Source organism: Talpa occidentalis, unplaced genomic scaffold (genome assembly GCF_014898055.3).
Source record: "Talpa occidentalis isolate TD23 unplaced genomic scaffold, MPIMG_talOcc4v2.1 talOcc4.11, whole genome shotgun sequence".
Classification (NCBI taxonomy): Eukaryota; Metazoa; Chordata; class Mammalia; order Eulipotyphla; family Talpidae; genus Talpa; species Talpa occidentalis.
Window position 1 is genome coordinate 39,696,363 of NW_023601104.1, and position 24,494 is coordinate 39,720,856.

At 39.8% G+C, this 24,494-nt stretch overlaps 2 protein-coding genes across 9 annotated transcripts in view; one reads left to right on the top strand and one right to left on the bottom strand.

Annotated features, from left to right (window-relative positions):
- HNRNPC (heterogeneous nuclear ribonucleoprotein C) overlaps positions 1 to 4,789 on the bottom strand; it is a 54,369-nt gene extending 49,580 nt beyond the window's left edge. For 6 of the 8 annotated variants that reach the window (XM_054689046.1, XM_054689037.1, XM_037502994.2 and 3 more), the window contains exon 1: positions 4,628 to 4,789. The gene's annotated coding sequence lies outside the window, so the exon portion shown is untranslated. Of the gene's footprint in view, positions 1 to 261; positions 423 to 3,955; positions 4,002 to 4,627 lie in introns of all 8 variants that reach the window. The other 2 variants (XM_054689032.1, XM_054689033.1) reach the window with 2 other exon arrangements.
- Positions 4,790 to 13,821: 9,032 nt separating this feature from the next.
- On the top strand, positions 13,822 to 23,743 carry LOC119238002 (X-linked retinitis pigmentosa GTPase regulator-interacting protein 1-like). The gene is made up of 4 exons (XM_054692860.1): positions 13,822 to 13,917; positions 19,669 to 19,769; positions 20,171 to 20,303; positions 23,422 to 23,743. Exons 2-4 carry the CDS (start codon positions 19,748 to 19,750, stop codon positions 23,741 to 23,743), a joined length of 477 nt encoding a protein of 158 aa, XP_054548835.1. The 5' UTR covers positions 13,822 to 13,917; positions 19,669 to 19,747.
- Positions 23,744 to 24,494: the final 751 nt, after the last annotated feature.

Below are 24,494 nucleotides of genomic sequence, written 5' to 3' on the forward strand. Positions count from 1 at the left end.
AGTAAAGTTCATTTCTTTCTTTCCAAAAGCAGTTTCCACAAAAACCGCAAGGGTAAAGTTCTCAGTAGCAGACAAGCAAAGCCCTTTCCACATCATCAATCAATCTTAAAAATACACGAGGAATAGAGAGGTCAATTTATGAGAGGCTAAAAGGCTCCTCCTCCTCTAACCCAACTGCTGCAGAAAAAATAGAAATAGAAGTTTTAAAAATTACATCTTAAATCCAAGTCCCGTTTTTGGAAATAATTAAAAAAAAAACACCTGTAAATTTGCTGTAGTGCACACCAAGTTGCATCATTATGTTTAAAATGTCTTAAAATCAGTTTTGGAATGGGAATGTGTGTGTTCTGGAAGGGTGGGGTAGGGAGGTTAAAAATCAAAGCTGAGCTCCAGTGAGTAGGGATGGGGTTCGCCTTGCTGCCCTGTGAAAGGAGAAGGGACAGATTGAGTCAGAGTTCCTCAGAAATGTTGTGCCCTACACCCCCAAGACAGAAACATCTGTCCATTGCATCTAACACATTTTGGTAAAGCTTAACATTCCATTGGGATGGGGAGAGCCTTTATAGAATCAGCACCTCTACCAGTGACTGTTTTTACAATCTTCAACATCAGTAGGTGACTAAAATCACGGTAGTACATGCCTGTATTTCCTTAAGGGTCTCAAAAAAGGTCTACAACCTAACATTCATCTTGCTAATCAGCCGTTTGGGCAAAGAATATAGAAAAACCAGGTCAGCAAAGACGAAGATGTGAGCAAATGTCAAATATCAAGATTATGAATGTAAACAGATTCATGGTTTTTAAAATTTAATTCCTGTGAGACTGAAGGAATGGTCTATCATGAAGATACATGCTAGGGGTATCTATTCTCAAAATTAATGTGATCGAACTGTAAGACCTGATAAGTTATACAGTAAGGAGGAACGATGCTTTAAATAAGGAGCACATTATTTCACTACCAGAATGAAAAAGCTCAGATGAATAAAAGATTACTGTTTATTGAATATCTAATGTCATTCATGTGTTCAAAACCAATTTGCCTTATGGAATCTGTTTTGTGGTCCCAATGCTTATAAATAGGTATATAAAGCAAATTCCAAGATATGTATTCTAAGAATCCCGATACACAAACCCCACTAAAAATAATATGCACCATAAACTTCCTACTAGCTAACACAAGATTTGCAATTAGAGTGTAAATCTGTGCAAATAAGAATGAACCGGTTGCACTCACATTTCAACAGTCTTTATAAATTTCAGTAAACTAAAGAATTTAAACGGCTCTTGTGTCACTTGAGTCAATTATGCATGAATGACTACAGCAACAGAATAGCAACTGTAACACTAAAATTTTAATGGTAAAATTTTTCAAAATAATAAATAAGTTCAGGCATGACAGGTAAGCTATGCAAATATACAAAATACAGAAAAAGTTGTAGGAATTATCTCCTTCCATTCAATCCAATTTTCTTATTTGGATTGATAGCCTGAACCTCTTACTCAAAAATTTCAGATTTATGTTAAATAACTTTGTGGCTCATCTACAACAAATCCTTTCCACGTGTCATCAGACAGTAAGCTTAAAAAGCACCTAGAACGCTTTCATTTTTGAAAGCATTTTCTCTCTTTCAATGGGCTATCACCCAAAAAGACTAAACAATTTTAGCACCTAACTGTAAAGTTGTGCAATTAATAGTAAACAAGATTACACTTTGTTAAAACTCTGGGCAATCTGGAGCCCTTCTAAAAGGGTAGTCTCAAAAGGAGATTTCTGCCAATGAGCACCTTGTGGGATTGACAAGAAATGCAAATTCTCCTAGACCACTTTGGAATCATCACTTTAATTATAAACTCTAGGGGTACAGAGCACAGCAATTTGTTTTAACTAGCCCTCTTGCTGATTCTGATGTCAGCCCATGTTTGAGAACAAGAGCAAAGAATTTAATATGGAACCTTTATCCCCTAGTTAAATCAATTCTTTTAAATAAAGTGCCTCATCCTTGCAGTATACTGTGACAGCATGAACACGAAGGCTCCAAAATTTTTCCTGATACAACTGAAAATAAATCCAATATCATACCCTATACAGTAAATACACCAAGGGAATTTAAAGAAAATCCCATAGCAATCATTTTTTCCCCTTTATAAACCCCAAGTGTTCAATACCTAAGAGAACATACGTAGACATGCTATAGCCAATAGTTTTGGTTTTCACCAATTCTCTAGTAAATCTAGTATGCATAAAACGGTAATTTTCCTGATCTCAAAGAGTATACATGTCAAATATGAGCAAATAATGCTCACCAAAGACAACCACCAGTAAAATTACTGAAATACTAAAATTACTGAAGACTGAAATACTGTTAAGCCAACTAACAGTAATTGCTAACATACAAAACCTGCTTTCAGATAAAGCTGTTTTTTAGTCTTCTGGCAACAAATGACATCAGTTACACAAATTAAAACCGGTAAAAAGTCAAAGGCCCCTTATAAATATAACCAAAATGCAAGAAGTTTAACTGATCTGCCTGACATCTAATAATCATGGATGGATGGGAAGGCAGAGAGGGTAAATAAAAATCAGTTCTTTTTAACTCCTAAATCGAGATTCTTTAAACTGTTATACTCCCAAGTTAACATCTCACATTCGCCAGTTAATATAATTAAACTTCAGTATTAGAATAACTGTCCTGGAGCTTATTCTTTGCTTGTTTCTAACAACCATCCCATCGAAAACAAGGTCAAATGCTATGTGACACCCTCTGGAGACCTAATTACAAATATAATCTGTGTTTAAATTTTCCACAGAAAAAATAGCCACCAAGCATTCCATGGCAAGAGCACACAAAAAGGTCATAAGACCTGCAACTTACTCCCCCGTAAGTCAGTCCTCTCTAGCCAACAAAAAAAAATATACTAGGGCCTACCTGTTTTAACACACAATTAGAATTGTTTCTCCGACCAGAATGTGAATTCTGGGGCCAAATTCTTCCAAATGACATTAGCTCAAAGGAATTGTTATCTCGGTATATGCTAATCCCAAAGAATCCTTATTTCTAACACAAGGCAAAAAAGTGCACTTTAATTTCAACTAACAATTGTACTTAAATATTAATTTCTGAACATCCCTTTCTTTGCCAACAGTATTTTTATTAGGTAGATGATTCCTGTAACTAGCCAATCATTGCCCTTATTTCTAACGGTTCTACTGAAAGAAACCAGATTTAAATTTAAGAAAAAAAAATTAAAGATCCCTAGCACATAGCTACATAGTGAGGAATCAACAAACGCACTATTTAAAAAATATTTTTACTTTCTATCAAATACATTCCCCTAAGGGAACAATTTACCCTGGGGGGGGGGGAGATTTACCCTGCAGTACTGATTTCAAATGTGCCTTTTAACAACTTTTTGTGAGATGAAAAAATTAATGAGATATAACAAACTACTTCTTGGATACGGAAACGCGGTACTACTTAGAAACCTATGTAAAAAAAAAAAAAAACAACCCTGTGTAACCAATTTTTATAATCTTAGCAATAAAGTTCAATGACGTTTCAGGACCTAGTGATAGTAGGCATTATAGTACTTGCTGAATACAAAGTACTTAGTTACGCATTTTTGCCGAAGTTTAAATGAACTGGAGAAGTAATGCCAGCATTATCTTCAAAGTCAAATTTTAAGTTTATCATCTTACTACGTTACATGAACAACAAATAGAACTCTCATAATTAAGTATTTTTCCAAGGCGCAGTTCAGGAATTTCATCCAGTAATTTCTGTAATCCGGTTCTTGTAAAGATTCAATCACAATACATTTGTGCCTAAAATTCCAGTAACAGAAAAACCATTTGACTGACCTAGTGGTCAAATTCCTTACTAGGTCCGCTACTAAGACGATCCAGACCATCTAAACTTATGCCTCAGCTTCTGTCTTAGAAGATGGTAATACCTACCTCAGCAAAGTTCCACTAACTTATATATTTCAAGTGATTTTGTAACCTGCAGATAAAAAGTTAGCTTTAATTATTACTGTTATTAGATAAATGAGATTAGCCTTTTTTTAAAAATGAAACTGAAAAAACGACTTCGCGGTCCATCATTTGCTCATAGAGAGAGAAAAAGTAACCAACAAAATATTAAACCTATTGTTATAATATCTATTACCCTTATACCCTGCGGTAAGCTCCAGAATTGAGACGCTTGTGGTAAAATACCTACTTGGCAACCCTTCTCCCTCCCCCCTCCAATTAAAAAATTTAACAGGAGTTATCAACACTGCGTTAAATTCAACTGCATTAATGAGCATCTTCATCTTCCCTTCCAGAATCTTTCTCGGAGTCCTCATGGTCGTAAAAATGAAAGGAAAGCAGCCGTTAACACTGGAAAGCGAAAATAGAAATAGGGCATTTCCCCTGCAGATCGAGGCCTAGAGGACGCCAGGTTAAATCCACGCAAGGGCCGAGGCCTAGGAAACTCTCCCGCATAAGACCTAATCCCCCCAAACAATCAGAATAACTGAGGGCCTGAATACTCTACCGAGAGGAGGGTTCCCTCGTTTTCTCTCACACCCCCTCGCGCTCCCAGAGGAACCCAGCGCCCCCCTTGCTTCCGCCCACTCCACTTACCAGGAGGGGGGAGGGAGAAGAGATTCGATTCTGAATCTCCTACTCCCGGGTTCTACGTGGAGAAGCCAACTGCTGCTCGAGGTCGAGAGCTGCAACCGCTCAGTCTTCGTTTCTTCACAAAATGGCTCCCGAGTCTCCTCTGCCGCCGAGGCGAAGGCCTAGCTCCCGCCCCACTTCTAGGACTCTTTGTATTGGCTGCGGCTTTTCTCGCTCCCGCTTCTAATTAGACACATCGACCGCTCTTCAAAATTCTGTCCAATCACAATCAGTAGTGGGTTAGACTAAGTAAGTGAATTTCCACATGCGTGAGCGATACTAGTTTGTAACTGGTTGTTTCCCCCGTCACTTATCACTTGAGAAGTGTTTATTGGCCACTGTACCGGAGGAAGCGCAGGCGGGGGGGAAGGGATCTCGCCTTTGTATCGCGCACCGCTTCACATCCGGGTAACAGAGAGGCCTGATTGGCGGTCAGGCTGTCCTATCGCTGCTACATAGAGCTCCTAGTGGAAGGCCCGCCCACATCTCGGAATTCCCGCGGCGCGAGGGCGGAGCAGGAGCCGGCAATGTTGTGAGGCAGCGGGTGGAAGGAAAAGCGCCTAGTGATTTTTCCATCGTGTGGTGTGAATGAAGGACTTTTCTAAGAGGGAGCAATCAAGACGAGACCATGGGTAGAAAATTTACCATCCCAGCATTTTGTCCAACCCTAGAGCCTTTCTCAGTGGAGACCCAAACGACAGCTGCCTCGTGGGCCACTCCACTCCTCAACCTTTCAAAAGCCCATCTTCAGGCAATCCACATCTCACCCAAGCCAGCTGAGTTCCCTAATCTCTCCACTACAAAAAGTAAAGGAAGTCCAAAATGCTGGCCTGGAATACTGCAGTGCATCCTCTAGGCCTGAATCTTTTCTCTTGCCCTATATGCCAACCAAATTGGCCTACCTCTCTGAATCGCAGAGATTCACAGGGAACTTGATGCCTGTGAAATGACAAAACTGAAACACTTAACAAGGAATTTGCTCTCCTTTATTAAGGAAAGCAGTCCATGGGTGGGGCAGTACAAGGCCTCACAAGTACCCCTTCCAGAGGGATTTTAGGCAAGAGCAAGTTTGGCAATATGGAACCCAGGGATGGTGGCTGGCGTTGCATATTTAACTTTATTTAGAAAGGTCAAGGAGCAAGTAAATAGATTTCAGAATCGGCATGGCATTTGGGAATTGGCTGGCTGGATGAGCATTTACAGGAGCACAAAACGTTTGGTTTGCTGACCGCAGCACCCTGGTAAGAGTGACACCATCTTAGATCTAGAAATTTATTTCTACATACATTTGGTGAGTTTACCTTTTTCATTGGTGTGCCTTTCTTATTGTTTGAATTTTTTACTTATGCTTGTGTGGCTTTAAGCTCATTTAAAAAAACGAAGAGCATGTAAGAGAAAAATAGACTAAAATATTCGTAGTGGTCCTCTCCTGTGGGGGAACTATCTGTGGTTTAAAGATTAAAAATAAATGAATAAATAAAAGACTCGTGCTTTCCTGTATTTTCCAAAGTGTCAACTTTGAATAAATTTCTAGAAAAGTAATACCTAGTTTACTTTTTACCTAAGCTATTAGCTGCATATTGTCCTCAATATCTTTTCATCTGACACACCCTCAGCCACTACTAATCTACCCTATTTTGTTCAACAAGTCAAATAAAACTTTACTAGATCACCATTGTTTCTCTTCCCCAGCTGCCTCTGTCATCCAGTAATGTCATAAGCATAAGCACTCACTGGAGACTGAGGGTATGGGATCTGATGACGACAAAGCACTTAATTAAAATTTCACAGAGATCTCTATCCAACATGATTTTATACTCCTTTAACATTTAATGTGGCCATCTTTCTAGTGGTTTACAAGCTATTGTCTACAGGCAGCCTTAGTCTACATGAAAAAGAACATGATAAAGATATTACCATTTTCAAGACCTTTCCTCTTTTTTCTGCATTACTCTTTCTCCCATATTGAGGCTGTCCCCCAACTGATCCTGCAAACTGCTGTCATGGTAATCTTCTGAAAGCACTCACTTTTATTGTTCGACTCCCACACTAAAATCCTATAATAGCTCTCTGTTGCAGGCCTACGTTTTCATTGTCTCATTCACAGCTCTTCCCTGATTGGCCCCCTCATTACCTACTAAGACTGGAAAATTAGGCAGCCCCTATTGTTCCACTCCAGCAGGCGGTATTCATTCTCCCCATAGTCTGCTGGTTCTTTAAAACCCAACTCAAGTCCAGTTAATTTTTAAAGAATGTATGTTGCTTCATTCAACTGCTTTTTAAATTAACCAACATTGTGTTTTATTTTTAAACTTTGAGTGTTTTCTATACTCATACACTGACCTAAACATCACAAACCCGGATATATTGATAACAGAGTTTGACTAGCTATCTGACATAGCATTTCATTATACCCATTTCTCTTTTCATCCACAAAACCTTTAGCAGTGGATAAAATCATAGTAGGAGAAGTTAGAACATAGAGTCTAATGAATAGATTATTGATGATCTGTTTGTAGAGTACAAGTTTTCCAAAAACAATTTTACACACAGCTAGTAAAATTAGTGGTCACTGTGGTTGGATACACACCTTCTGAAAGCTTCCAGTGTTTTTTTTTCCCCTTCTCATATTATTTTTCAAGTATTCAAATGGAAATACCCTATTTGTTTTTTTCTGATGTTGTTGATAATTGTAAAAATTTGAAAAACAGTAAAAACACCCATTCTTAACTTTTTGGCACAGATCTTGACAGCTTTTTAAAAAAGTATATAGGGTTTTATTTTTACCTAAATATTATAACCTGCTACCTTTTTTGAGATTAGTATTATATAGTAGATGTTTGTCTATATAAATGTATATAAACTTCATCCTAATTAACAACAGTATTGTAACAGAATCTATGGAAGTAACATAATTAAGAAAAAAATCTCCTATTCATGTAGCTTGAGCTTGTTTCTAGTTTTTCAGTATTATATAATATTTAATGACTCTTAATACTTCCTTAAAACTTCCTGCGTGAGAGTATTGAATATTTCCATCAATTGAGAATTTGGGAAACTGATCTGTACAGGGCCTCTATAGATGTACCTATGAATGCTAAAAATTGGCTAGCTATTACTAGAGTTTCTGCAAACATTAATATCATTCATCAAGGCATAAACACTTACAACCATATTGAGCTTTCATGTCTTTTTAATAACAGAAAATCCTGTACTTAAAAAATTTAAAAATAAATAAGCAAAAAATATCCATAAAGCTTGAAAAAAAATTTAGGAAGATTAAAAAATCTGAATCATGACATCTGTTTAGTGATATTGGGGTTGAGTAGTATTTGATTTTAAGTATTTCTCACCACCCTTATAATAATAGTAAAAATAATACGTAACTTTTATTAAGCAGATACCATGTGCCAAACATTTTTGTAAGTGTTTAAATGAATTAGTTCATTTGGTAATATTATTCCCATTTAAAAGTACAAGAGGGTAGGTAATAATATACCTGAAGTGGACAACTAGTTTTTTTTTTTTTTTTAAAGATTTATTTATTTGTTTGTTTGTTTGTTTGTTTATACATACATACATACATACAAGCACTGGGTACAGTCAGAAGCGTGGGAGGGTGAGAGAATTCATCAGAGTCAGAGCGGGGAGCAGAGCAGGCAGAAGGACCGAAATACACTGCTGAGGGGAGCAGCTGGCGGCAGGAGAGGTCTGCGTGCCATTTGGGACCCTCCTCCGGTGGCCGGGGAGCAGCTGGGGATCGAACCGGTGCTGCAGAGGCTGCGGGCAGCTTCCCAACCCAGCGCTCAACCGCTGCGCCACCGGGGAGGCCCGGACAACCAGTTTTTGATGGAGCTAAGATTCTGAAACTAGGGGGTTTGATTTTAGAGTATTTGTGTATATATGTAAATATATTTTATATAGAAAATACACACACAGAGAGTCACTCCTAAGGTTTGCTAAAGTGGAAAAACCCTACCTATTCATTCATTTATTCAATAGATATTTACAAGATACATGTTATGTAAAACCTTATATCAAGTACTATGACAGATCACAAGAACATAAAAGTAAGGAGCATAGATATTACCTTTGACCATCAGAACAGAGGCAGATATTAAATGAATAATTTTTCAAGTAATTGTTTATAATAAGTTGTATTAAATGCTACTAAAGATAAGTAACAGGATGTTGTGAGAGCTATGTAATATAGGCCCCTATTCCTTCAGGAAGATATTGTGAAAATAAATGACTTATTTATTTCTCAATTTCTTATTTTCCCCATCCTTCTAAATATTTTCTCTATCTTTTCCTTTGTCTTTGTTCCTCTTCTAATTTTCATCCTCACAATGACCTGAATCTGGCTTCTTGTAGGGTAAGCCTTCTTTAACACACTTGCCATCTGTTCTCCTTCTGGCTCTGAAGAACAAGATTTTATCCTCTGTTAATTTTTTCATTAGGCTAATCTTTGTGCAGCTTACAAAGGGCTTTGCAGTTGATAAGTCTTATATTTCATAATTAGTGTTTTTTTTACAGAGCAATGGTAGAAACTGACCTATAATTAAACATCTAAATATTATAAAAATGTTATGTGAACCCTCTGGCCTACATCCTTTGAAATATGAAAATCATTTGTTTCACATTGTAATTATCTTTCACATAACTGATCATTATAAAATTTATCCAGAAAAAATTTTTTCTGTCCATTAAAGCATTTTGTTAGCACATGTATATTAAATCCCTAGAAAAAGAATCCCAGGATTTTCCCTTTGTATGTTTTTGTCTTGCTTCATCATGGCCAACTAAAGTTGTCAATGAACCCAAACTGCAGAGACTGGAGCAGATTATTCTGCCATTTTTCTGGATCTTTGAGTTTTACATCACATCTGGGGCTGATCACTCCACACTTGTTTAACCTGACTGTGAAGTTCACAACAATTTTCCAGCTCTGTGATCTGCAAAGATTTCAAATTTGCCAATGTAACCATGCTTCATCATCACATATAGAAACCAGACCTTGGCTTTGTAGCATGACATTTGCCTCTCTTTTTGGCATTGTTGATGCCAAAAGTTGATGTTGGCATAATGTGTACCATTTTGTGGCACAGAAAATTGTGGCACAGATAGCGGGAAAGAGCTACCCAGGGACTTTTTTTAAACACAATTTTGGAGACCTTTCTTAATGTCTAAGGAACAGTGCCAATTAAATTTACTCTTATCTTCACTACTCCACTCACAGATTACTGCCTTTTTGTCATCTCAATTTATATTCAAATGCCTAAAGCCTAAAAACATACTCCCTTGCTCACGTCCTTATTTTCCAAAGATACCTGACTGCCGTTACCTCTGGGGAGTGGTAAGAATAGAATAGCCTGGGGTCAAAGAATAGAAAACTGAAGAAATGCTGAATTAGGGACAATAACATCAAGAAAAAGGTAAATCACTAGGTAGCATGCATTTGAATTGGCAGATGTGAGGAAGGTAGAAGAGATAATTTGAATTTCCTTCTTACAGGAATCCTAAAGAGCAATCAAAACCTTATTAAATTGTGTAAGTAAGACCTCTCTGGTAGTGCAAGGGATCAAGCAAGTCTCAGCACTATGAAGCTATCTGTAGCCACTGCAGCATGAGTTCAATCCCCCGCCAGGAAGCGAACCCGCATGGCTCACCGGCTGCTCCCCTCAGCAGTGTGTTTCAGTAGATCTGCCAGTTCTGCTCCCCACTCTGTCTCTGGTGAATCCTCTCACCCCATCCCCTGCATCTCTTGCCTGTACCCCAGCTCTTGTATGCATAAATAAATAAATCTTTTTAATAAATAAATAAAAATAAAATGTAGACTATTTAGTATTTTTTAAATGTTTACTCTTTGTTATATGTTGGTTAATGAAAAGTACAGACTTCTAAAAATAAAACATCTAGAGTAGTTAAATCCATAGGAACAGAAAGAACAGGGCCCGGGAAAGGGAAAAGGGAGATCACCAAATGTTAACACTGTCTACCAGTAATAAAATTTCTCTACCATGATTTTTACTTGCTTCTTTGTATATCTCCATTCAAAAAAGCTTGTGGGTGAGCTTCTTTGGTTGATCAATAATATGACTATAATTAGCACTCCTATATATTTAAACATGGTTAAGATAGTAAATGTTATGTGTATTTTACCACTTTTGAGAAATTTTAAAAGATAAGTGATTCTAATTTTATTTCAAATAGTTTATATGCTTGCACATCAAAAAACAATAGTTCTCTGCAGGTAATAGGATTACTAATACATTTCATTTTTTTTCTTTTCTGTTCATGTGTACCATGAACATGTATTTCTTTTGTAATCAGAGAAATGTTATTATACTCCAACCCCTCAATGACTGAGACTCCTTTATCATGGAATCAGACCTTTTATTCCACATTTAGGAGTACATTAAAACCTAGTGAATTATCTCTAAGGTTAATAGGATGTCAAGGGAAAAAAACAGGAGGCAACTAGTTGTCTGAAAGTGATAGAAAAAAATTTTTGTATGTGACACTTACATTATTTTGAAATAGTTCTGAAAAAAATTTTATTGATTAAACTTTTTTATTTTCTTACATTGTTGTTAATTTTTATACAATATTTGATTTCTCCCCTCAGATGCAATCCCCATAAATCTCCCACCACCACATCACCCATCACCTACTCTGTTGTGCTCTCTCCCTCCCCTTCCACTGCTATATGCCTCAGATCTATATTTTGCAAGTTTTGTCTCTTTCTTTTTTTTTTGAGCCTTTGTTCAATTTTCCTATATTCCTCCTATAAGTGAAACCATCTGATATTTTCTTTTTCCTTCTGACTTATTTCACTGAACATAATCCCTTTTAGTTCCATCTATGTTGCTGCAAATGGCATGAGTGTATCTTTTTTGATTATTGAATAGTATTCCATAGTGTATATATACCACACCTTGATCCATTCATTTGTTTTTGGACATTTGGGTGGTTTTGATATCTTAGCTATTGTAAATGGTGCTGCAGTAAGCATGGGAGTGTAGGTTTAGAAGGAAATGTTTTTAAAAATCAACACAATTCAGAAAAGAAAGAACAAGATGACCAAACACAAAGTTGGCCTGCTTCAAAATTTTACACACCACAATTTCTGGTTATTTCATCCAAAAAAGGAGAGAAGGTAGAAGATTCATTGTGAAATAGTTTGGACCAGAAGCAATCTGATGCAGATCTGGGAAAATAATATTTGGATTGTACTGTTTTTATTGAAAATATATATGTTCTGGATAATTTCTATACTTTCATTGTCTCCAACACTTTATTATTTCATAGGATATAGGGGAGATCATACATGGCCCATTAAACATATATTCACCTTCCTGGGAATACCTGCACTTCTCAACTTTCCTGGTGCACAGAAGTGCATAAGAAAGAATTTCATGTTAACAGTTGAGACCCTATTTCTCTTAACATCTAATATGAATGCAGGTACCAGCCTGTAGAATTTTTAGGAACTAATTTTAAGATCTCGTTTTCAAACATCAAATCCTATTGTTGCATACTTACATTCCAATGTTTGGTTTGGAAACTGGAGACACAGTGAAATGGAAGATATCCATATAAATGGAACAATACAGTGTAGTCAAAAATCCATGCATAACTTTTGACTCCCCCAAAACTTTTTTTTTTTTAAGATTTATTTATTCATGCATACAAGAACCGTGGTACAGGCCAGATATGCAGGAGGGTGAGAGGATTCAATAGAGACAAAGCGGGGAAAAGAACAGGCAGACTGAAGAAATACACTCCTGAGGGGAGCAGCTGGTGAGACAGGAGAGGTCTGCTGCACCATGTGGTTATCTCCCCAGCCAGGATCAAACCCGTGCTGCAGAGGCTGTGAACAACTTCACAGTGCTGTGCTCAACCTCCTGCGCCACCAGGGAGGCCCCCAGAACTCTTTTTTAAAGATTTATTTATGCATGCAAGAACTGTGGTACAGGCCAGAGGTGCAGGGGGCGTTGAAAAGATTCTCCAGAGACAGAGTTGGGAATAGAACAGGCAGACTGACTGATATACACTGCTGCGGGGAGCAGCAGGCAAGACAGGAGAGGTCTGCTACACCACGTGGATAGCTCCCTGGTCCAGGATTGAACTCAGTGGCTGCAGATAGCTTCATAGCGCTGCAACCCAACCCCTTGTGCCCACAGGGTTCCCCGACTCCCCCAGCGCTGCAACCCAACCCCTTGTGCCCACAGGGTGGCCCGACTCCCCCAAAACTTAATTACTAATACCCTGGTGTTGACCAGAAGCCTAACCAATAACAAACAGTCGGTCAACACATATTTTTGTATGTTATCCATATTATAAGTAAGCTAGAGAAAAGAAAGTGTTAAAATCAGGGCCTCCCCGGTGGCGCAGCGGGTGGCGCAGCGGTTGAGCGCTGGGTTGTGAAGCTGCCCCCAGCCTCTGCAGCACTGGTTCGATCCCCGGCTGCTCCCCGGCCACCGGAGGAGGGTCCCACATGGTGCGCAGACCTCTCCTGCTTCTGCTGCCCGCTGCTCCTCAGCAGTGTACTTCGGTCCTTCTGCCTGCTCTGCTCCCCGCTCTGCTCCCCGCTCTGGCTCTGGTGAATTCTCTCACCCTCCCGCGCTTCTGACTGTACCCAGTGCTTGCATAAATAAACAAACAAACAAACAAACAAATAAATAAATAAATATTTAAAAAAAGTGTTAAAATTATAAGGAAGAGAAAATACATATATAGCACTGTACTGCATTTATCGAAATGAAAAGAATCTGCATATGTGTGGATCTGTGCAGTTCAAACCTGTGTTCTTCATGGAGCAACTGTACATTCTTTTAGTTGAGAGGATTCTGGCACATGATTAAGCAGATCTGTTGACCCCACCAATAAATCAGAATTTGTTCTCATGAAAGAGATTTCAAGGCTCCAGACAGTCTCCCACTATTGTTACCTTTCAGGAGGAGATTTAAACAAATTCTGTTTATCTCAAATCAAAGAAATTTGTTTTCAGATTTAGTTTTAGTTGAGAAGATGGTATGTTAAGGAATTTTTTAGCTACTCCACCTACAACATGCATAGAGAAAAAATACAGCCTTCAAGCTCTGATCTACAAAGAGTTAACATCTTAAGAGCTAAAAAGAATTGTATTAACTCCTCTCTTAACAAGCCAGAAGGACAAGAGGATTCTAGAGTACCAGAGGACACCGGAATAGTCAGAGAAAAGAATTAGCTCTCTGGAGGAATCAGCAACGGTGAGTTTATATTTAATACATATTTTTCATCTCCCATTTCTTTCCCTAGAGTGTTTTTGAGAATTGTGAAATATTTATTCATTTTGCATTATACTACCAGTCTCCCAGGCATCCAAACACAATATCACTAGATCATCTCTAATCCTGTCACCCACATCCAACTAGTTGTCAAATCTTTGTTTCTCCTTCATCAGTGTCTTTGTGATCCATCCCCCTATCTAGTTCAAGACCTCTTTTTAAAAAAATACTTATTTATGCATACAAGAACTGGGGTATAGGCCAGAGGTGTGGGGGGGTGAGAGGATTCACCAGAGACATTAGGGAACAGAACAGGCAGATTGACTAAAATACAGTGGTGATGGGCCTCCCCGGTGGCGCACTGGTTGAGCGCTGGGTTGCGAAGCTGCACGCGGCCTCTGCAGCGCCGGTTCGATTCCCGGCTGCTCCCCGGCCACCGGAAGAGGGTCCCACATGGCGCGCAGACCTCTCCTGCCGCCCGCTGCTCCCCTCAGCAGTGTATTTCGGTCCTTCTGCCTGCTCTGCTCCCTGCTCTGGCTCTGGTGAATTCTCTCACCCTCCCGCGCTTCTGACTGTACCCAGTGCTTGTATAAATAAATATATAAATCTTTAAAAAAAAAAAATGAAAATGACTTGTAACTCTTTAAAAAAAAAATAAAATAAGATAAAATACAGTGCTGAGGGGAGCAGTGGGTGAGACAGGAGAGGTCTGCTGCGCCATGTGGGTATCTCCCTGGCCGGGGATCAAACCTGTGCTGCAGTGGCCTCAGACAGCTTCATCGGTTGCGTCTTAACCCCTTGCGCTCTTACCTGAACCACAGCAACATCCTAAGTCTCCTCTTCCCTTTCTGTCTCTCTAACTACCTAAGAGCAGATGAGTCTTCCCAAAGCTCTTTGACAGCTCTAAATCATTTGCTTTTGTGTTCAAAATGTATAGTTGCTGTCCATTGTTAGCAGAATGAATAGAACTCCTCCATCTTATATATAAGGACTTCCAAAATAACTCTTCTTCAAACTCATCATACCTACTTAACTACAGTCCAAGACCAACCTAGCTCTTTGCCCATCCCTATTTCTACTCAAACTGTCCTCTTTGTTTGCAACATTCAGTATCTCCACATGCCAAAATCCCTCCCAGAGTCCAGCAACCCTCCCTCCACAAAACTTTATCTTATCCTTCAAGTGAACATGAATGTCATTTTTACATTCTCACTATGCGTTGTTCTTCTCTGATTTTTAAAAAATATTTTACATTATAATAAAAGTATGTTTTTTTCTTTTGTTAATCACTTCCTAGGAGCAGGGACTCTATTTTTATTCTCCTTGCAGCAACCAGATAGAATGAGTAGTCAGTAGTATTTGCCAAATTAAGTTTAATACAAATTCCAGGAGACTCTATCATCTCTTCTGAGCATTTCATACAACCACTGCAATTTCTTCTCTGTATCTCTGCTGTGATGCTCTGGCTTAATGCTTACCTCTCCTTTGCGTCTATCCATTTACATGTATCAGCTCCTAAGTCCTCTCACCATGAAACTATTTTCTTCAAGAGTCTATTCACAATTTGTTTCTTTCCCCAGACCTTCTATTGAAAGGAGCCCACCTGCAGCCCCCTTTCAAGGACTTCTTTAGTTAGTGGGCCCAATAAAGTTAATTCCTTATAGTGGGAACACTTGAATTCCCAATCCATATTAAATTTGAAATAGTTTAAACCCTATCTTTTTACAGACTCACTTAATCCAGGACTTTTTGAAGGATGGGACTATTTTTGCAGCATCATTTCATATGCTCTACTGATATGCTAATGATACTTCTTTGAGGATACTTTTCACCTTATTTTTAAATATTCTCCCTCCTCTTCCCTACTCAAGTCAGTGATACCATTATGGTACTGACCTCACTGTGTTACTGGGGCTGGGGTATATTAGTAAAAAAACTGTAAAATCATTACAAACAATTATAAAAAGTGAAACAGTTTCTGCCACAATCCAGTGTCATAAGAATACATCTGCTTGAAAATCTTTATGTATCATTATATAATCTGCAGATACCAGTCACTGTATTAGGCACCATGATATATAAACTGTATAGGAAGTGGACTCATTTGGATCTGGGCGCAGGGGTTAAAGTCTCAGGACTATCAAGCTGTTACCAGTCTCTGTGGCATGAGTTCAATCCCCAGCCAGGGAGCTAACCCACATGGTGTGGCAGACCTCTCCTGCCTCGCCCGCTGCTCCCCTCAGCAGTGTACTTCGGTCTATCTGCCTGTTCTGCTCCCCACTCTGTCTCTGGTGAATCCTCTCACCCCCACACTTCTGGCCTAGACCCTAGTTCTTCTATGCATAAATAAACAAATAAATCCTTAAAAAATCAATCATATAGTTCCTTTGATTTCCATTTTAGTGTTTGTTTTCCAGTCGTTCCATATCACTACTAACTTTGGTGATGTATTTTTGAATGGTTATAAATGAAAACAGTCTTCTCCCGGCTCAGATCTTAAAGAAACAAACATCTCTCTTTCCTCTACAACTTCATTTTTGCAAATGACTTCAGGTCCAAAGAATTAGGCCTAGATACAGTCATCTCTCCTTTCCATTCACATTAATTATCTACATAGGAGGCCGGGAAGATAGGATTAACTTGCTGAACTGCAAAAGCTACCTTAAGTGTGAGATTTACTTAAAACAAAATGGTTTCCTTTGTGGTTTGCCATTTGATCCTAACTCTAAGACTATTTTTTAAAAAGATTTATTTATTTATGCATACAAGAGCTGGGGTACAGGCCAGAGATGCTGGGGGTGAGAGGATTCACCAAAGACAGAGTGGGGAACAGAACAGGCAGATTGACCGAAGTACACTGCTGAGGGGAGCAGCGGGCGAGTCAGGAGAGGTCTGCTGAGCCATGTGGGTTGCTCCCTGGCTGTCCAGGGAGCGAACTCATGCTGCAGAGGCTGCGGATTGCTTCATAGTGCATTGCTTAATCCCTTGCACCACCAGGGAGGCCCCCTAACTCTAAGACTATTGTCTAACATGTGAAAGTACATTAACTGGTAGGTCACTGTTCAGCTTCCTTAAAATAGACCGGCTGTAAAATCTGTCTGGATCCATTTGTGATTATGTTATTATGATCTTAAAAAGTAAAAAGCGGGCCTCCCCAGTGGCGCAGCGGTTGAGCGCTGGGTTGCGAAGCTGCCCGCGGCCTTTGTGACACCGGTTCGATCCCCGGCTGCTCCCCGGCCACCGGAGGAGGGTCCCACATGGCGCGCAGACCTCTCCTGCCGCCCGCTGCTCCCCTCAGCAGTGTACCTCGGTCCTTCTGTCTGCTCTGCTCCCCGCTCTGGCTCTGGTGAATTCTCTCACCCTCCCGCGCTTCTGACTGTACCCAGTGTATGTATAAACAAAACAAACAAACAAATAAATAAATAAAAAAAAAGCATGCCTCTATAAAAAAAAAAAAAGTAAAAAAAAAAAAAAAAAAAGTAAAAAGCTGCAGAATACGAATGACCCAATTCAAGTTAAATTGTCTGGAAAGTAGATCAACAAAATGTTAACAGTCTCTCCTAGTAATAAAATTTCTCTGTCATGCTTTTTACTTGTTTCTTTATACTTCTTTGTTCAAAAAGCTTGTGGATGAGCTGCTTTGGTTGACCAGTCAAACTAGTTTCAGCAGAAAGGGGGAATTTGCTCTACTGGACATAGGACTCTTCTGTAGTACCTAAGGGCAGAAACAGAAACAGGCTTTGGAAAAGATTAGAATCAAGATCAAAAAGCTTTTGACTCATCTCAGTCACTCAGTGTCATACTCTCTCTTAATTTTCTTGTACATTTATTCATTTATACACTATATATTTATGAGATGCCTGCTATGATCCAAGAGCTGTTTGGGTGCTGCGTATATAGAGGTAATCGAGAACTAACTTTCTCATTCTTTTCAATGAGAGGAAATAGACAATAAAAAAGTGTAAATAAATGAAGGTAATTTCTGAGTATGTTAAATGTTAGGGGAAATAAACAGGGCAACATGTATAACTAAGGAAGTATTCACTTTAATTATAAAAGTAAAAGTCAGAGAAAGTTTTATTGCAGATGAAAAAATGATGAGGAACTGAAGGATGAGAAAGAATCAGCCTTGTAAAGAGCAAGGGGAAGAGAATTCCAATGAAGTACAAAGGCCCTCAGGTGAGAAGGACAATGATGGTGGAAGAGGAGAGAGGAGGCCAGAGGTGAGAAATGAACACGGTGTGAACTGAGAAGTAGAAAGGAGATCAGATTGTAGAGGGCTATGTGGCCCATGATAGGGAGTTTAGATATTATTTTAAATTTTAAGGAGGGTCATTGGAGAATTTTAAATAGGAAATACTATGACCAGGGTTGTTTTATAGAAACACTCTCTGTTTCAGGGAGGATTAATGGGAAGGGCCTGGGGAGAAGAAAATAGGGAGAGCATTAGGAAAATAAAAAATAGTATGATGTTGAGGTAAGAGACATAGGTGGCTTGAGTTACAGTAGTAGCTGTGAAGACAGATATTTTTTAGGAATTATTGGAGGATTTGTTAATGGATGATGGAAAGGAGGAATCAAATCTTTAGGACCTGGCCGGGTAGTAATGCCTTTTATGGCGATAAAGACAGGTAGGGGAAAGTTCAGGTTTTAGAGAGAAATCACAATCCCTTATGTAGAACAGGTGAGTTTGAAATATCTAATAGATATGTAAGTAGAAATGTTTAGAGAGGAAGCTGTATAAATCTGAAGGTCAGGGCTGGAGATAATAAATTTTGGAAGCAATGTGTATGTGTACATAGTACTTACAACCAGAAGATTAGATACTATCATCCAGGAAAAAGAATGAGGCAAATCTACATATTGGACTTCCCCGGTTATTCAAACTACAGAATAGACTATGGCCATTTTAGAACTCCCGAATTTACATAATAGCTCTCTTCAGAGTCTAATTTAGCACTCTTACAGCCATTTTCATCCTTCTGGGAAGGAGAATCTTACTGAGGCATCTTGGGGTTGTTGTCTATACTGGTCTAATGAACAGTGACTGTGGGAACTGGATCATAGAAATACCTGGGGGGTCAGTCCCTGTAAATGGAGTGGGATGTGGGGGTCGGAGGTTCATTTCCCATAGAGAGGGGATGGTTGTTAGATTCCAGACTTAGCAGACACTTAAAAAAATGATCCAGGGCCTCCCCAGTGGTGCAGCGGTTGAGCACTGGGCTGCAAAGCTGTCTGCAGCCTCTGCAGCGCCGGTTCGATACCCGGCCGCCGGCGAGGGTCCCACATGGCACGCAGACCTCTCCTGCTGCGCCCGCTGCTCCCCTCAGCAGTGTACTTCGTCCGTCAGTCTGCCTGTTCTGTTCCCTGCTCTGGCTCTGGTGAATTCTCTCACCCTCCCGCGCTTCTGACTGTACCCAGTGCTTGTATAAATAAATAAATAAATCTTAAAAAAAAAAAAAGATCCAGAAAGATGTGCATTTATTCTATACTCAAAAAAATGACTTCATTTTTAATAATGTCATCATTATTGAATACTTTGTCTTACTCTTTAGACCACATGGCCTTACTCTTATTCTTGATACTACCAGAAAATAAGACTATGTTATACCATTATGAATGTGCTGAGAATTTCCTTTTGCAACTTAAGTGCAGCCTACAGAAGACATCCTTAAGTTTCATGCGGTGACTGGCCTTTTCTTTTGTTTCGGTATTCTCTTGGATCTCTTCCAGCTTGGGAGCTGATATAGCATCACATCTTCAGGTGGATGAAACATCAAAGGATCTATTACACACCTTAGACTTGTTATTTATGATGCTACCAACATCAAAAGGTAAATTCAGTACCCAAGGTCCTCCCTGGTGGTGCAGGGGTTAAAGACACAGAACTATCAACCTATCCCCAGCCATTGCAGCCCAAGTTCGATCCCTGGCTGGCCAGGGCTGGCCAGGGAGCTACCCACCTGGCACAGCAGATCACTCCTGTCTCATCTGCTTCTCCCCTCAGCAGTGTGTTTCAGTAGATCTGCCTGTTCTGCTCCCCACTCTGTCTCTGGTGAGTCCTCGCGTACCCCATACCTCTAGCCTACACCCCAGTTGTTTTTGTATGCATAAATAAATAAAATAAATCTTTAAAATAAGCTTTAAAAAAAAAAAAGATGAGCAGAGACCTGATGGCTTAAAAAAAAAATTACATATGAAAAAAATTTCCATTTACCCTCTCCTGGCATTTTAGGTAAGAATATAAAAGGTCAGCCAACTTTGAGCAGGATGAGCCGGGAAGAACTGGAGGACAATTTGTTTCGTCTTCGTGAAGAGCACATATTGGTGAAGGAACTTTCTTGGAAGCAACAGGATGAGATCAAAAGGTAACTTGAGTTCTCCTTAAGTCTACCCAGGACTGCACCAAACTAAACAAAAGGAATATATTTTGCTGGGATATCTATACCAGAAAATGTTTCTATGTCAAGAATGGTTAGCTCCAAAAATAATCTTTGAAGCCGTATTGCTTTATTCTGTTTTTTAGTTGAGTTTTGTTTTTGTTTTGCCAAATATATTAATAGACTGTGCCCACAGGTCACAAAGCATTGGCAGAGCTATTTTAACACAGAGGGCAGGTCCATAGGCTCCTACCTTAGTCACAGAAGAGGATAGGGTTGGGAAGGTGGGGTGAGGGGGGTGGAGAGATGACCAAAATCTAAGGGAACAAAGACTGTAGGGCCAAGAAAGATGAGACTTTAAATTACATTAAAAAAAAAAAAAAAATCAGGGCCTCCCTGGTGGCGCAAGGGGTTAAGCACCGCACTATGAAGCAATCCGCAGCCTCTGCAGCATGAGTTCCCTCCCCGGCCGGCCAGGGAGCAACCCACATGGCACAGCAGACCTCTCCTGACTCGCCCGCTGCTCCCCTCAGCAGTGTACTTCGGTCCTTCTGCCTGCTCTGCTCCCCGCTCTGGCTCTGGTGAATTCTCTCACCCCCCCGCCCCCCCGCGCTTCTGACTGTGCCCAGTGCTTGTATAAATAAATAAATAAATAAATCTTTAAAAAAAAAAAAAAGTTTATCTTTTGGATGTAGACCCGGAGAGGAATCTGAGCTGGGTTGTGGGCAAGCAGATGAGGGTGAATGAGAGTACTGAAAGTCCTGGCTTTATCTCTAGGATATGTTTTGGAGATACTAATGTCAATGCCTTCTAGCCAAAGACCACCAGATAGACACCTGTAGTTGAACACTATTACTAGTGCAGCTAGAGAAAATGCAGTGCATACCATGGGCCTCCATGGTGGCGCAAGGTGTTAAGCATCGCATTCTGAAGTAATCCGCAGCCTCTGCAGCACAGCATTCCATCCCCGGCTGGCCAGGGAGCAACCTCCATGGTGAGACAGACCACTCCTGTCTTGCCTGCTGCTCCTTTCAGGAGTGTATATCAGTCAATCTGCTTGTTCTGTTCCCCACTGTCTCTGGTGAATCCTCTCACCCCCTGCATCTCTGGCCTGTACCCCAGCTCTTGTATGCATCAATAAATAAATCTTTAAAAAAAAATACATGCCATGATGAAGTAAAGGTATCTCAATATGAGTGTTTCAGAAAGAACCCATTATAGTATTTGGCCATTCAGTTGACTAATTTGGGGGAGGATCCAAGATAACGAGTTTGCTCCAGATTTGGAAATGTCAGTAAGCAAAGATAATTCTGTATTTGGATATCTCAATAAATCTTGTCTATAGGGAGTGTAGACTAGTGTGAGGCTAAAGCTCTAATTGGTGAAAAACTAGCTGTCACTCAAATTAGCCAGGAGAGGAGTTTTTATTTGTGCTTAGACAAAATTATGCAGTGGCCTTTTTTTCTAATCATGCTATCATGGCCTCAGAATGGCCTTGTTTGATGTTGGTTTTCTGTGAGATTATGTCCAGCACGGCCTCTCGAGTGAGCAGCAGACCATGTTCAGACAACACTAAGGACCAGCTATGTCAGGCCAATTCCCCAGAGTCAAAGGCAGCTTTTTACTTTCTCATTGGTAATCTCCTGGAGGGTTCAGAACTTCATTTAGAATCTATAGTATTGCAAACTTCTACTGTATGATAGTACTCTTCAGAGTTAGAGATTCTTTTATATTGTGGAGAACTTGAGAATCTGGGGAAGTCAGAAGGTTGCTAAAATATCTTGCTTCTTTGGTAACTCAAAAGTATTTGAGATTACAGATACTGACTGATTTAAGTGGATTCTGTCCCCCCCATGTTTTTGGGCAAGTTATCTAGTTATTTCACTCCTTGATTTATTTAATTTATTTAATTCTTATAATATCCTAATGAGGTAGGTACAATTTTCATAGATGAGAAAGTTGAGCAGAAAAGAGTAATGACGTGCTCAAGACCACATAGTCAGTAAATGTTAGAACCAATATGCATGGTAAAAAGCATGATTTTAAATCAAGATAACAAGTATTGGGGCCTCCATGGTGGTGCAAGGGGTTAAGATGTAAACACTGTAGCCACTGCAGCATGAATTCGATCCCCCACCAGGGAGCTACCCACATGGCACAGCAGACCTGTCTCACCCGCTGCTCCCCTCAGCAGTGTATTTCAGTCAATCTGCCTGTTCTGTTCCCCACTCTGTCTCTGGTGAATCCTCTCACCCCCCACACCTTTGGCCTGTACCCCAGTTCTTGTATGCATAAATAAATAAATCTTTAAAAAAAGATAACAAGTAGTGGTTGACTATCCATTATAAATAAGACTCTGTCTACAAGGCTGTGGAGGACAAATTCTTAAAGTTGGGCACATATATAAGGGTGTGTATACAACTGAGGCAAGGAAGTAAACATTAAAATTTATACTTGTATTTAATTATGTCCACTTCAAAAATTAGTATTTTTACTTATGCTTTGTAGAATCCATAATTTATTAATACAGTAATAAATGTGTATACCTAAAAAAATACATACATGTATTACAGAATGCCCCAATATATTTTACTAAACTGAGTGTGTGATCACTATAACAGAATAGGGAAAGACAGAAACCAGGACGCTTACCCTCAAATAGTCAGTGTAGGGCCTTCCCTGGTGGTGCAGGCGGTTGAGTGCCACGTTGTGAAGCTGTCCGCAGCTTCTGCAGAGCCGGTTCGATCCTGGCCGGCCAGCGAGGGTCCGACATGGCATGACAGATCTTGCCTGTTGTGCCCGCTGCTCCCCTCGGCAGTGTATTTCGTCAGTTTGCCTGTTCTGCTCCCTGCTCTGTCTCTGGTGAATCCTCTCATCCTCCCATGCATCTGGCCTGTACCCTGGTTCTTGTATAAATAAATAAATAAAATAAATAAATCTTAAAAAAAAATAGTGTATTGGGGACAAAATATGTTTTTTAATGTAAATAATGGACTGCAGTTGATAAATTTATATCAACCAATCAATGATTATTTGCCACCAAATAAACTGTAGAAATAATAACTGTCATAGAAGCCATGTGTCACCAGCTCTCTTTTGCCCACAGGATGAGGACAACTATCCTCCGATTGACTGCCAAGGGCCGAGACCTGAGGGTAGAGGCGGCAGCAGGGGAGCAGCTCTTAGAGCCAACAAAGAGGCCACCGAACACGGGGTGGCGGCAGCGTCCCCACAAGCACCAGCACTCCTTGATGCATGGGTTGCGACAGCAGTTTCAGAGTGTTGGCCCCCCTGCAAGATACCGTACCCAACCACGCGTCCCCACAGGACACAGACAGCTCCATTCTGCTGGTGCTCAGGTGCTGGAGAAACCCAAGAATGGTGCGGATCAGGGCCGAAGCCCCAAAAGGCAAAAACACTGGAAATGATTGATTTTTTTTAATCACTGTGTTTTCTTCTTCATAGCTTTATCCTGCCTATCACCCAATTTTGTTCTTTTGTTCTCAATCCTTTCTACCTTTCTTAATTCTTATTTTCCTGGGTGGGATGTCAGGTTCAAAATCTTCAGTTGAAAAAAAAATCTTCAGTTGACCATGAAGTACTGCTGACGGGAGAATCAGACCAGGGAAATGGGAAATTTGGCAGTCAAGTCTGCAGCAGGCCTAGAATATAGACACAGAGATAACATTATGTCCTGATTAGGTGTGAAAAGCAGTGAGATTAAAACACATTCTTCTATTGGAACTATGGATCTCTCTTCTAATTGGCCTTGGCGCAGAATTGGGGGAAGAAGACTCCTTTGAAATCATGATCAAAGTTTAGGCTTTCTCCCAAGAAAAATGTACTTAGACATAGACAAAGCTTTTCATACAATTCCGTGGGTTCAGAGATTCCTCAAGATCAGGGCTAGAAGTTAGGCTATAAGTGATCCTTGGGAGAGAGTTGCACTTTCTCCTCTTCCTGTGTTTCAAGTGACCAAGAATTTCTGACTGCTGTGAAACCCAACTCTGAATTAAATGTTGTGTGTGCATTTCCTTTACCTAGTTCTTATCCCTCATTTAGGTTAATGGAAATGAGTTTGTATTTATCCTCAGGATTCAGTGTTAAGTTTTGTTTAGTATAGTCCAATACTTTGAAGTTCCCACTCCAGTCAACCAGATCTATGAAAAAAAAAAAAAA

Excerpts from the sequence above, each read along its gene's own strand:
- LOC119238002 (XM_054692860.1), top strand. The coding sequence starts at position 19,748 with ATGATGCTACCAACATCAAAAG. Across the intron at positions 19,770-20,170 it reads GATGCTACCAACATCAAAAG|GTAAGAATATAAAAGGTCAG; the intron begins GTAAATTCAGTA and ends CTGGCATTTTAG. Across the intron at positions 20,304-23,421 it reads CAACAGGATGAGATCAAAAG|GATGAGGACAACTATCCTCC; the intron begins GTAACTTGAGTT and ends TTTTGCCCACAG.